Here is a 13,168-nt window from a genome sequence, read left to right on the forward strand (position 1 = left end):
ACGAATTCCAGACCCTTCACTTCCACAGACTCCCGGTTTGCCCTACTTGACCAATTTCGTTCTCACTAAATGACCTAAAAATAGGGCAGGGCGTGTGAGCTCTCCTAGCAGAAAATCATCTCAAATCCCATCTCACAGTGCTACAAGCAGGAAGAGGGGGTGGTACGCTCAAGGAGAAATAGGCTTTCGAGGACAGAGAAAAAAATCCCTCAGAAAAGCCACTTATTGTCTTGAATAAACTCTGGCCTGACATCTTTTTCATCTTAGGAACAACACAAAATCTGCCGTGCTTTTTAACTTCTCACTCATGCTAAAGACTCAAGGGAAAAGGTATTTCAAGTAAGGATATTAATTTTCAAAGAATTTAAAGAGGTTGGCAGAGCAACCAAGACCACTTCATCTGACAAGAAATGCCGAGCACTACAATGACACACGCTTTCTTCCCTTGGCCTGTTTGACAGATCGTAACTACTTTCTAAGTGAAAAGTTAGGAAGTAAAACTTCACCAGATTCACTCCCCAGAAGGCATTAGTGCCTCTGCCCAGTGTGAAAAATGAACACAGATCAGTGATCTGCCGTACGCACACAACACTTCCACAGACCAATGCTTCTTCTCATTTCAGTCCTCTGAGAGTTCAGGGAGGTGAGCGGGACCAGTACCGGATTTTCTACCCCATTCCTCCTCAGTGAGAGAAAAGGCAGAACAATCAGAGCAGTAGGTAACTTGTCGGATCTCAAGCATGACAATGGCAAGGCCAGGACCGAGTCCAAGTGTCACCCTGCTCTTCATCCCACGCTCCTCAGCCCGAGCCACCTACTCCTTCGTGGAAGCCAAGTACGTGGGGGTGGGGAGCTGGGGGGGCCCGCACTGTGGTGCAGGGGAGCGCGGTCTCACTCCGGCACCCGAAGCAAACAACAAGAGGATCAGCCTGCAAAACCAGCCAATAGCCTCTGGGGACAGGTCCTACCACGGACAGTTGCCTCGGCCCATGAGAGCCTGGAGGACACGGCTGGACAAACACAAGTTTCCCAATTCCTCACGGTGCCAGGACCAGCAACAGAGTCTCCGCCAGACTCACTGGAATGACACCTGGTGCACATGACCCCGGATGCCCTGGGACAAAGGAGCAGAGGTCCCGCCGTGTCTGGCTTCCACGTCCTCTATCGGAGGAGCAACTTCATCCCCTGAAGCTGGTGGGAGCAGCGCGTACTCGAGCCTCCCCGGCCCCCAGCCCCGCACACCTGCTGCTGGGCCAGCTGCACCTGGTAGAGCTGCTGCATGTACTGCTGGTAATGCTGCTCCTGCAGCTGCCGGATGAGGAGCTGCTGCTGCTCGAAGTTGCCGGGGTACTGCTGCGCCGCGTACTGCTGGAACTGCGCAGCCGTCTGTGAGTTCAAGGCTGCCATGATCTGCTGCCTGCAACAGCAAGGAACACGCACGCGTCGGCCGCTGGCCAGGGCTTGCGGCAAAAGGAAACATCTTCGTGCCTCATTTGTCACCGTCCCTCTACGAAAGGACGGAGCGGAAAGGATCTCCCGCCATCATGTGCCCCGGGCCCAGACACTCGGCCTCTTGCTCCTCACTGACGAGAGGGAGGCTGATACCTGTGCCGGAGCACCTACAGGCACTCAGCCACTGGGCGCCCAAGAGCGAGGCAGAGGGACGTCTTCGGACGGGAGGTGGTGCCAGTGATCGCCACCTGGCCCGTGATCACAAGGCTGGGAGCAGCAAGAGCCAGGACATGGTCAGGCAGGCCGGGGCAGCCTAGCCTCCCAGCAGGAGGCTGTGAGAGGGTGACTGCCATCCACAGTGGGGCTGAGGGGACATTCAGCTGCTGGCCACAGCTTTGCTCCCTAAACACCCAGACATTAGGAGGAGGCAAGACAGTAACCCAGTAACCAGAACCTGTCACGAGCGGCCCTGGTAAGTGTCAGTATAGTGAGGGAAACTCGCCATGTCTCTAGCATTTCATTTAAAGCCTGCCTTTGGGGCGCTGGGGTGGCAGGGCTCAGGGGGAAGGCGTCTGCCTTCAGCTCACGTCACGATCCCAGGGTCCTGGGACTGAGTCCTGCATCGGGCTCCCTGCTCCACGGGGAGTCTGCTTCTCCCTCGGCCGCTCTCCCTTTTTGTTCTCTTTCTGCCCACCCCACCCCCTACCCCGTCAAATAAATAAAGCAAGCCTGCCTTCCAGAACAATAGGAAAAATAGCACCTGGGCATGCCTGGTACAGAGACAGTAATTTCTCTTTTTCTAAATCTCATTTTCTCTCCTCTAGGCACCACAGGCTTCCTACCTCAGTTACGTGACCGACTTAACACAGACCGGAAAGCCATCTATCACCAAACAGATTCGTAAGCAGAGGGATGAGCAAAATCTCACAAACTCCTGCATAGACCCTAACACTGGGCCCACTGGGGGCACCGCCCACTCCCAAAGGTGCAGCATTCCTCCTCCTCGATGTGCAGCCCCTGGCTGGTGTGCAACTAGTGCAAAAGCCTTTCTAAGCTGCTGCTAAGAGTTAATGAGGCATCAATGGATGGTCATGCTCTCTGGTTTCCTCTAAATGCCACCCCCAGTCCCCAAACCTCAGACCCTTCCTCCCTGTCCCCACGGCTCCCTCCTGAAGAGCCAGTCCCTGTGTCACAGCTGCTCTCACAGCCCTGAATGAGAAATAGTTTCAGGTCCCAAATCCTGTACGAGGAATAGATGCCTAACACAGGCTGCGCTGAGCAGACCCTGTCCTGGGACTCTGGGACTGGGGCTATCCCCGATCCCAGCCAGTGCCTTGTGTCCACCAAGGCAGACAACAGGAGGAGGAGGAGACAGACACACAAGCTGGGAAGCAAGACAAGATCACATGGACCCAGGGACAGAGCAAGCCACCTCAGCTCCCCGCTCTAGCCCCTAGGTCCTGGCAGCTAACCCGGAGCCCTTTCATTTTGGGGACCCACTGAAGCTTGAGCTGAGGCCCTCTCGGAAATGGGACAGATCACTGGTACAAATGGCGGGCGCCGGCAGGTGTGCCCTCCCCGTGCACATGTCCCAGAGCTCCCCCAAGGAACGGCACCCAGAGGCTGTGGAGGTCCGGCTCTTGTGCTTAAACACAAGCTGTCCGACCCGCTTACTTCTGCTGCTCCAGCCGGAGCCTCTCGTCTTCTACTCGCCTCCTCTCCTCTTCCTCCTGCCTCAGCCTCTCCTCCTCCTCTCTCCTGCGCTTCTCCTCCTCCTTCTGCAGACGCTCCCTCTCCTCCTCTTCACGCCGCCGCCGCTCTTCCTCCTCTTTCCTATAAGCCAGAACAGACACGGTGAGCCCTGTACCAAGAACCCTGCCTAACATAACTGAAGACGATTTCCCAGTGAAAACAGACACAACTCGGAGAGAACAATGTGGTTATATTAATGATATTTGAAATATATACACTTCATTGGTAGAAATTTTTTTTTTAAAGATTTTATTTATTAATTTGACAGAGAGAAATCACAAGTAGACAGAGAGGCAGCCAGAGAGAGAGAGAGGGAAGCAGGCTCCCTGCTGAGCAGAGAGCCCGATGCGGGACTCGATCCCAGGACCCTGAGATCATGACCTGAGCCGAAGGCAGCGGCTTAACCCACTGAGCCACCCAGGCGCCCCTCATTGGTAGAAATTTATCCTGTGACATCAATCTCACAATCAGTGAGAACACAGCAGAAATTATGGCTGCACAGAAGAGAAAGGTGTCCACTAGTAAGAGACCACTGAGATCACGATGTGCCCACCCCCCGGCAGGTTTCCCTCACCTATGCTCACAGCATCGTAGGCTTTCCCTTCCCACTGTCTGCTGTGCTTGTAATTCCATCTGTGTGAGAAATTCAGCACTGCACCTGCCCTTCTGTTCAAGTCTGTGCCCTGCAAGGGCAAAGGCTGCCTATCTCCCAGCGCTCTATCCACTGCGCTGAGCACGGTGCTAGATAGGACAAGCACTCAATGCACGCATCTAAAATGAGTAATGCACCAGGATGGCCTGTAGCCACAAAAAAACCATGACTGTGTGGCCTGACACGCAGACACTTGATATCGTTGTTTAATGAAAAGAACAGGGACTAGGAAAAGGTTTGCAAAGAAATACCTTAACTGGGGGCGCCTGGATGGCATAGTCAGTTCAGCATCCAATTCTTGCTTTGGCTTACGTTGTGGTCTCAGGGTCCTGGGATAGAGCCCCCAGCCAGGCTCCACGCTCCACAGAGAAGTCTGCTAAACTTTCTCTCTCTCTCTGTCCCTCCCTGACATGCGCATGTGCACTCGCGCTATTATTTATTTAAATAAATAAATCTTTTTCTAAAAAAAGATACACCTTAAATGTGTCCTAGAAAGCAAGGTAGGAGGGAATGTTTTTGGTCTGTGCTTCACATACTGTCATAAATGAAAAATATTTGTATCACATGTATCTGTATATTACTTCTGACCATTAAAAACTATCAAAGCTTTGAATTTAAGGGAAAAAGAAGAGTTGGAAATGCAGGTGCAGCCCCTACCCAGCTCCAGCCCACCCTGGGCCCCTCTCCTGGGGAGCACAGGCCCGGAGGCAAGAGGAAGGCAGGGGGCGCTGGCCAGCTGAGCACAGTGTGAAGGGCAGGACAGTGGAGGATGGGATACAGGTGCTCTGGAGGGATCTGAGGGGACACCCTTTCTTGGTCCTACCACGAAAACTGCTCGACTTACCCCACTTCTCTCCCCAAATTCCTCTAAGTAATGAACAGCACATCCGAGCCACAGCCAGGGCTCAAAACATAGCAATAACATGACCTATTTTTAACCTGTCATGGCTGGTAGAGGACAAGGTGTGTTCCACAGCCAGAGCTGGGACTGTAGGAGGAAGTCTGGTCTTAAATGCTTTCAAAGGGTGCTAGCTGGATTTTACCTCATGACAGAGGTATATTTTTAAAAAAGATTTTATTTCTTTTGAGAGAGAGAGAGAGAGCAAGCGAGTGCACGCACACAGGAGCAGGGGCAAGGACAGAGGGGGAAGGAGACTCCCCACTGAGCAAGAAGCTCAATGCAGGAGGCATCGATCTGATCCGGGGATGCCAGGATTGTGACCTGAGCCAAAGGCAGAGGCTTATGATTAAGCCACCCAAGTGTCCCTGTAAATACATTTTAAAAGGAAAAATGCAGTTTTACAGGTTAAGATGACTACTAAATATTCAATTTACCACTATGAATCAAAACTTTTTTTTTTTGAGCAGCAAAGCAAGGTTTATTGAGCGACAGTAAAGTAACAATGCAAAACTCCCAAAGAGGGAGGGGACCCAAGAGGGTTGCCCGAATCAAAAATTTTCCTTTGGATAAGTATCTTTTCTTTTCTTTTTTAATTTTATTTCTTTTTTAGAGAGTGAGAGAGACAATGAAAGAGACAGAGCATGAGTGGAGAAAAGGTCAGCGGGAGAAGCAGACTCCCTGCCGAGCAGGGAGCCTGATGCGGGACTCAATCCTGGGACTCCAGGATCATGACCTGAGCCAAAGGCAGTTGCTTAACCAACTGAGCCACTCAGGCACCCCCAGAATCTTCTGAAAATGTATTAAGCTACTTCCTATCATCTTAAACAGGAATAAATTACACCCAGTGTTGTATGTTGCTGACTTAGAGCCCTGGTTGGGGAGTCTGCTGGAGAGTCTCTCTACCTCTCCCTCTGCCCCCACCCCGACCAGCACTCTCTGATATAAATCTTGGAGAAAAAAAAAAAAACACACACACACACACACACACACACACACACACACACACAAAATAAGGTGTTAACTGTAATGCTGTTGAACTCAGTTATGACAAAAAAAAAAAAAATCCCATCAACATAAACAGCAGCATCCTCACCTGCCCCCTGGAAACAATAAGCTACCTAGGAGCCAGAGACAATATGCATGTCTCCACAAGATCTACCACACAGTGCAGGAGATAGTCAAGATTTGTGGCATAATGTTTGAGAAGCTCGAGGGAAACAAGAGCAAACGGAGGGGGGGTAAGGGTGGGGAGAGGGGCTGAGTTTACAGTGGAGTTTGCTCAAAATCTTGGTATAATCAGGACAAGAGGAATGCTGCTGTGATGGACAGGTGGTTCCTTTCAAAGGGACAGCCAGAAAGAAGCAGCAGCTCCCTGCCCCCTCAAACTCCTAGTATGGATACCTGCTCACACCAGCAGGTCTGAACAACTGGAGTAAGAATTGGGGAATCTGGGGGCACCTGGGTGGCACAGTCGGTTAAGTGTAAGATTCTTGATTCCGGCTGAGGTCAGGATCTCAGGGTCGTGAGATCAAGTCCTGCATCAGGCTCTGCGCTCAGTCTGCTTGAAATTCTCTCTTCCCTTCTCTCTCTGCTTTCCCCCTGCTTGCATGCTCTCTAGCTCTAAAAAATAAGTAGTCTTTAAAAGTAAATAAATAGATAAAAGGAAGTGGGGATCCAAGGGCAGTGGGACACGTGATTCCGTAAGGCAAAAAAGCACCAGGACTGGGGCTGCACAGGAATAAAGTATGTTGTGTCCTCGAACTTCACCTTTTCTTTTCTTGCTCTTCCTTTTCTATTTTGTGGGATGCGACGTACGTTGAAAAGAGATGGCAACAGCGATGTAGGAGCTTGACAAATTCTAGCATGGCCTCCTCCCTAGACATGCTCCCCAGGGCTGCCCATTCTCTCCTGCAGGGAAGAACAAGGAAAGCCATTACCTCCTCTTCCTAAGAGAGTAAGACTATGATTTAATTTCAACCTAAATGTGAACAATTCTCAATGACAACTAAGATGCAGAATGATTCTACCATCAACAAAGGGCTCCAAACTCGAGTTTCAACAAAGATGCATGACTGATACACTAAATTAGACACGTCACACACAAGCCACACTCACTGCTGGAAACTATGCTTCAGCTGCGCTGCTGCTCATTCCCATATGAGCAAAAGGATATCTGAGTCTGACCTTCCTCCTATCACATTTCAGTCTTAACTGAATACAGCTCTCAGGGCATTGTTTTCTATCACAACTCTGTTCATCCCAGTAAGAAAATCAGTGACTATATTTTAAGTGGCTGCTTTTAATGTCACTTGGGAAGAATCAAATGAAGTTGTCCTTGTCTTATGTTCATAATCAGACGAGTAAACTTCTTCCACATTATTTACCCATAAACATCTCCAAGCCAAAAACAGATACACATCTGAAGATTCCAGACACTGCAAGCAAAAATGGCTGTTTCAGTCTTCCTCTACGCTAAGGAACCAGCTGTCTGCATCTTAACCAATTTACTTCGTGCTCTTCTCACCACTATGCTCACTAAGGTCATTATACAACAAAACACGGTTACCTCCTGTCATTCCCCAACACATCAAAGAATCCAACCTCAGGACAAGTGTCTGGATTATATGGACCCATAAGAACCTGCTTATGCAGTGCCACAAGCTTCAGTTTTTCCTCATAAGTTGGATGAAAGGCTTTGCCATCTTTTTCTGTAAGATAAAGAAACATGAAAACAATTAGAATTGGCAAAAAATGTATTTTTCGGTGTTCTATTCTGAAAGTCCCTTATAAGGAAACGTCACACACTGCCTGTGATGGATACAAATCTTATGGTGACATTTATATTTCAAATATTAAATTGTAATAGTTGGAGCCCAAGACAGAAACCCTTTATGCAGGGATCTTTTTTTCGCCCATGAAGCCAAGCACTGACATTCATGTTCAAACTTCTACTGAGAAACCCATCTGTCAAGCTAACAGTCAGATACACAAACTGTTCTGCTGACATCTTCTACACTTATCAGAGACTGTGTAACAATCGTTTTCTAAAAGTTTAAGAAATAATTTTGTATCAGACACTTTTAAGATGATCACGCCTAAGAGGTAATGCATACCTTGAAAGGCCACAAACTGCAGCGTGATGTGGTGAAGGGACTCTAAAACGAGGTCAAAAACAAAAAACAAAAGCTCTGACCTCCTCTCAGACCCTTCCTATCTGTGACACCCCTCAAACTCTCAGTCACTGCTCCTCCCAAGGTAATGGGACAGCGGCAATGACAGCTATCAGAGCTTTCTCCCTCCTCCACAGCATGCTTGGCTCTGGCAGGTTTCTAACTGGCAATGGAGAGTGAAGCCAGCTTTGACCTGTGAAGACTGGGCTGCCATCAACACTCAACGCTGCATATAAATGGGAGCTGGTAACATGGGAAATCCTGAGAGAACAGTGCTGCTTCTCTGATAAATGGTAGCATTAATTATTGACTGGTTCTAATAAGAGACTGCCACTTAAAAAAAAAGGTAGTACCTATTGCCTACATATTTTATCCATGCATAAAGTAGTCACCAAAATAAAATCACTGATGAGACAAGAATGTGGGTTAAAGGTTATGAACAGGAAACTCGGAGGAGAAAAAAAAAACAGAAGTTGCCAAGGAGCATCCCAAGATTCTAGACCTCACAAGTCAAGGAAATGCGAAAGGTTTTCCATTACATACCAAAGCCTCTGCCGTCACAAAGCTCAAACAAAGTCAGGTAACATGGAGAGCTGTTAAGAATGGGACAAAGAGGTACCCACTCTCCCATACTAATTTGAAAGTATACACTGTTAGTTATCTTGGAAGGCAATTTAACAATTTATCTCAACACTAAAAATATGCACGCCCCATGACCCAGTCACTCCAATTCTTGTGATCCACCCGTGATCTGTCTTGAATACACAGAGGCAGGGGGATACAGTGGTTTTCTTGCTATCATAAACAATTTACAAAGTTCCTCAATAAAGAAACTGCTAATATGCTATAATATATCATATTATATATGTATTTATTTACATATATATTTATTTTATATTATATATTTATATTATATTTATATAATATATATTTATAAAATATATAATAGATATTTTATATATTATATAATATAAACTGCTATAATGTGATATATTCAGACTGTGGTATAAATGAAGCAATTATAGGAAATACTAAGTGACAAAGCAAGTTGCAAAAAACAATACAGGATCACAGCACACAATCTATGCCATCCATTCAAGCACTCCCCGACCATATGCTTTAACATCTCTAAAATCAGATTGGGCTTGACAGTCCGGTATTCTACAGTTAAAAGAGCAGTTTTCCTTTCTTAATAATAGCATGTACAAAAAAAAAAAAAAGCATGTACAATAATAGTGATTCTTAGAATTGATAAAACCCTAACACATAAACACACCTACACGTGTATTCCCCAGGGACCCTTACATGAAGGTAGATGCAAATAGCAAAATCTGGGAGTCACAACAAGAGACTAAAGGAGTCTCTTTGAGAACTGAAGCCTTACTTGAGACATCCAAACCTTTCCAGGGCAAAGGTGTGGAAGAACAAACCTAACTGTGAAGAGTGAATGCCTGCCTCTAGGGAAAGGACTGGCAAAATGACTGGACGGGGACTGAAGAGGAGTTTCCTTCCCATTTATGTACGCTTGAATTGTTTTTCTGGCAGAACAAAGTCATGCAATACTTAGCAAAAATAAATATTAAGAAAAGACAAACCTGTGGCACTGACCTTACCTGATAAAAATTGAAACAATTCAGCAGCCTGTGGACCTGCCATCTGTCTTTGCTACTGAGCAAACAGTATCACTAGACAATTAGTATCAAGGGCAGTAACTTCCTCTAAAGCTTTTTGAACAGGATTATCATAGCTCTGTATTTACTAAGAAAAGGCAACTCCCACTTCAAAATCCAACACTTAGAATGCTATTTCACTTAATAGAGAGTATAAAAAGTATTTTTACATTCATACTTTCAACTTAATACATACTGAGCCCGAGTGTAAATTCACTGCCATCATGTAACTTACAAATTATTGAGGTTTAATTAAAAATTTATAATATGCAATACTGTAAACAGCTGTAGCTAGGTGCACATTTTTTTTTAAAGGTTTGTTTATTTATTTATTTGACAGACAGAGAGACAGCAAGAGAGGGAACACAAGCTGGGGGAGTGGGAGAAGCAGGCTTCCTGCTAAGCAGGGACCCCGATGCAGGGCTCGATCCCAGGACCCTGGGATCACGACCCCAGAAGGCAGATGCTCAATGACTGAGCCACTCAGGTGGCCCTAAGTGCATATTTCAGGTAGATATTTACTGTAAACAAAGTACAACCATCACACTGAGATAAAGAAAATATTTTATCTTTTAAAAGATTTTATTTGAGAGAGAGAGAGAAAGCACAAGCAGGGAGACGGCCTAGAGAGCAGGAGACCCCCCAACTGAGAGGAGAGCCCCACACAGGGCAGCAGATGCCCTGCTGAGCAGAGACACCCCCCCCCATGAGGGTCTCGATCAGAGGACCTTGAGATCATGACCTGAGCAGAAAGCAGATCCCTAACTGAAAAGATTATTTCAGAGCTTACTTCTGACCTTGGAAGAAAATAGATCAAAAGATAATGAAGTAGGGGCACCCGGCTGGGTCAGTGGGCTAAAGCCTCTGCCTTTGGTTCTGGTCGTGATCCCAGGTTCTGGGATCAAGCCCCACATAGGGCTGTTTGCTCAGCAGGGGGCCTGTTTCCTCCTCTCTCTCTCTCTCTGCCTGCCTCTGCCTACTTGTGATCTCTGTCAAATGAATAAATAAAATCTTAAAAAAAAAAAAAGATAATGAAGTAGCAGTATAAAAGTAGTAGTATTAAGATAATGTTTCAACTCCTTAGGCTAGGCTGGAAGTTGAATTAAATTCCATCACAGTCTATAATCAAGATAAAGCAAGGGGCGCCTGGAGGGCTCAGTGGGTTAAGCCTCTGCCTTCAGTTCAGGTCATGGTCCCAGGGTCTAGGGATCAAGCCCTGCATTGGGCTCTCTGCTCAGCAGGGAGCGGGCTTCCTTCTCTCTCTCTGCCTGCCTCTCTGCCACCTACTTGTGATCTCTGTCTGTCAAATAAATAAATAAAAATATTTAAAAAAATAAAAATCTAACTATTCAACAACACAACACTTAAATTACAATAATCCAGGAAACAGAATACACAGCTGTTAAAAAGACATTTATAAGGGCTACAAAGCATTTCAGAGAACAGATCTATGATGTATTAACTAAAGTAAGTAAAATGAAAAATTATATATGTTTACATAAAATTTATGTATGTTTAGAATTATATAGAAATGCCTAAAATGTGGCCAAAGACCCACAGAGAACGTAGAAAGATAAAATTTCAAGGATTTGGGTGAGCAATTTATACATACTATAGATCTTCCTTTTAAAAAATTACAGTTGGGGCGCCTGGGTGGCTCAGTGGTTAAGCCTCTGCCTTCGGCTCAGGTCATGATCCCGGGGTCCTGGAATCGAGTCCCGCATCGGGCTCTCTGCTCAGCAGGGAAGCCTGCTCCCTCCTCTCTCTCTGCCTGCCTCTCTGCCTACTTGTGATCTCTGTCTGTCAAATAAATAAATAAAAAAAATAAAAATAAAAATAAAAAATTACAGTTAATGGGCACCTGGGTGGCACAGTTGGTTCAGTGTCTGACTCTTGATTTCGGCTCAGGTCATGATCTCAGGGTCTTGGGATCAAGCCCCATGTCAGCTTGTGCTGGGGGTGGAACCTGCTTTAGAATCCCTCTCTCCTTCTCCCAACCCCCAACCAGGAGCCCCATTCTCTCTCCCCCTCCCTGTCTGCCCCTATACTCCCTTTCTCTAAACTCATTCATTAATTTAAAATTACAGTTAAGATTTTTTCTCATAAAACTAGCTACTTAGAACCCTATTGCTAAAATGTGTAAAACAGAGGTGCCTGGGTGGCTCAGTGGGTTAAAGCCTCTGCCTTTGGCTCAGGTCATGATCCCAGGGTCCTGGAATCGAGCCCCGCATCGGGCTCTCTGCTCAGCAGGGAGCCTGCTTCCCCATCTCTCTCTCTGCCTACTTGTGATCTCTGTCTGTCAAATAAATCAATAAAATATTTAAAAAAAAAATAAAATGTGTAAAACAACAGTGGCTACTTTGGGCTACCATTTACCAAAAAGCCTTTCCTTAATTTTGAAGATGTGCATAACCATCCTTAACCATCTTCCTTCACTTTGTACAAATTAACCACCAAAACTTTTCTTGTACTAATTATGTCACAGGTAATTATCAGAAACAGCCCAGGGGCACCTGGCTGATTCAGTCGGTGGGGCATGTGACACACTTGATCTCAGGGTGTCAGTTGGGGTTAAAAACTTTAAAAAAAAAAAAAAAAAGAAAGAAAGAAAGAAAAGAAACATAGACCAGAACAATGTTCTTCTCACTTTCACCAACTTGTGATGATTTGAAGAACAGTTCTATTAGCTGAAATTTAAATAAGGAGGCTGGGGTTTGTTGTGTTTTTTTTTTAAGATTTTATTTATTTATTTGACAGAGAGAGAGAGAGACAGAGAGACGAACAGGGGAATGGCAGGCAGAGGGAGGGAGAAGCCAGCTCCTGCTGAACAAGGAGGACCCTGGGATCATGACCTGGGTTGAAGGCAGCCGTTTAACCGACTGAGCCACCCAGGTGCCCAAGAAGGCTTTTTATTTATTTTTGTTTTTTATTTTTAAGATTTTGTTTATTTATTTGACAAACAGAGATCACATGTAGGCAGAGAAGCAGGGGGAAGCAGGCTCCCTGGTGAGCAGAGAGCCCAATGCAGGGCTCGATCCCAGGACCCTGGACCATGACCTGAGCTGAAAGCAGAGGCTTTAACCCACTGAGCCACCCAGGCGCCCTCAAGAAGGCTTTTTTAAAAAGATTTTATTTAGGTGCCTCGTTAGCACAGTAGATAGAGCATCAGTCTCATAAAAAAGATTTTATTTATTCATTTGCCAGAAAGAGACACAGTGAGAGCGGGAACACAAGCAGAGGGAGTGGGGGAGGGAGAAGAAAGCTCCCAGCTGAGCAAGGAGCCCAATGTGGGGGCTTCATCCCAGGACTCCCTGGGATCATGACCCAAGCAGAAGGCAGATGCTTCACTGACTAAGACCCCCAGGTGTCCCGGTTTTTGTTTTTTTAAAACAACCAAAAAGGAAGTATTCTAACGACATCATTTTATCTGGAGCCTTGTAAAAAGAAATTATGCGCTGGTGACTCAAGAATGAAGGTGCAGTGAGCCTGAAAAATAGGAGGGGCTGAGCACTTGGCACAAGCTTCCTGCTTTGTTCAGTCAGTATTTTAGGGATTTTTTTTCCCTTGGATG

At 46.2% G+C, this 13,168-nt stretch overlaps 1 protein-coding gene across 2 annotated transcripts in view; it reads right to left on the minus strand.

Moving 5' to 3' along the window:
- The window catches only part of ACBD3 (acyl-CoA binding domain containing 3), a 40,948-nt gene that overhangs the window by 11,215 nt on the left and 16,565 nt on the right, over positions 1 to 13,168 (minus strand). For both annotated transcript variants that reach the window (XM_045069539.1, XM_013061123.2), the window contains exons 2-5: positions 7,324 to 7,465; positions 6,525 to 6,665; positions 3,127 to 3,285; positions 1,243 to 1,417 (exon numbers count right to left, since the gene is read on the minus strand). In XM_045069539.1, the coding sequence (XP_044925474.1) occupies positions 1,243 to 1,417; positions 3,127 to 3,285; positions 6,525 to 6,665; positions 7,324 to 7,465 (617 nt within the window). The remainder of the gene's footprint in view (positions 1 to 1,242; positions 1,418 to 3,126; positions 3,286 to 6,524; positions 6,666 to 7,323; positions 7,466 to 13,168) is intronic.

This window comes from Mustela putorius, unplaced genomic scaffold, assembly GCF_011764305.1.
Source record: "Mustela putorius furo isolate JIRA1106 unplaced genomic scaffold, ASM1176430v1.1 tig00003942_pilon_pilon_pilon, whole genome shotgun sequence".
Classification (NCBI taxonomy): Eukaryota; Metazoa; Chordata; class Mammalia; order Carnivora; family Mustelidae; genus Mustela; species Mustela putorius.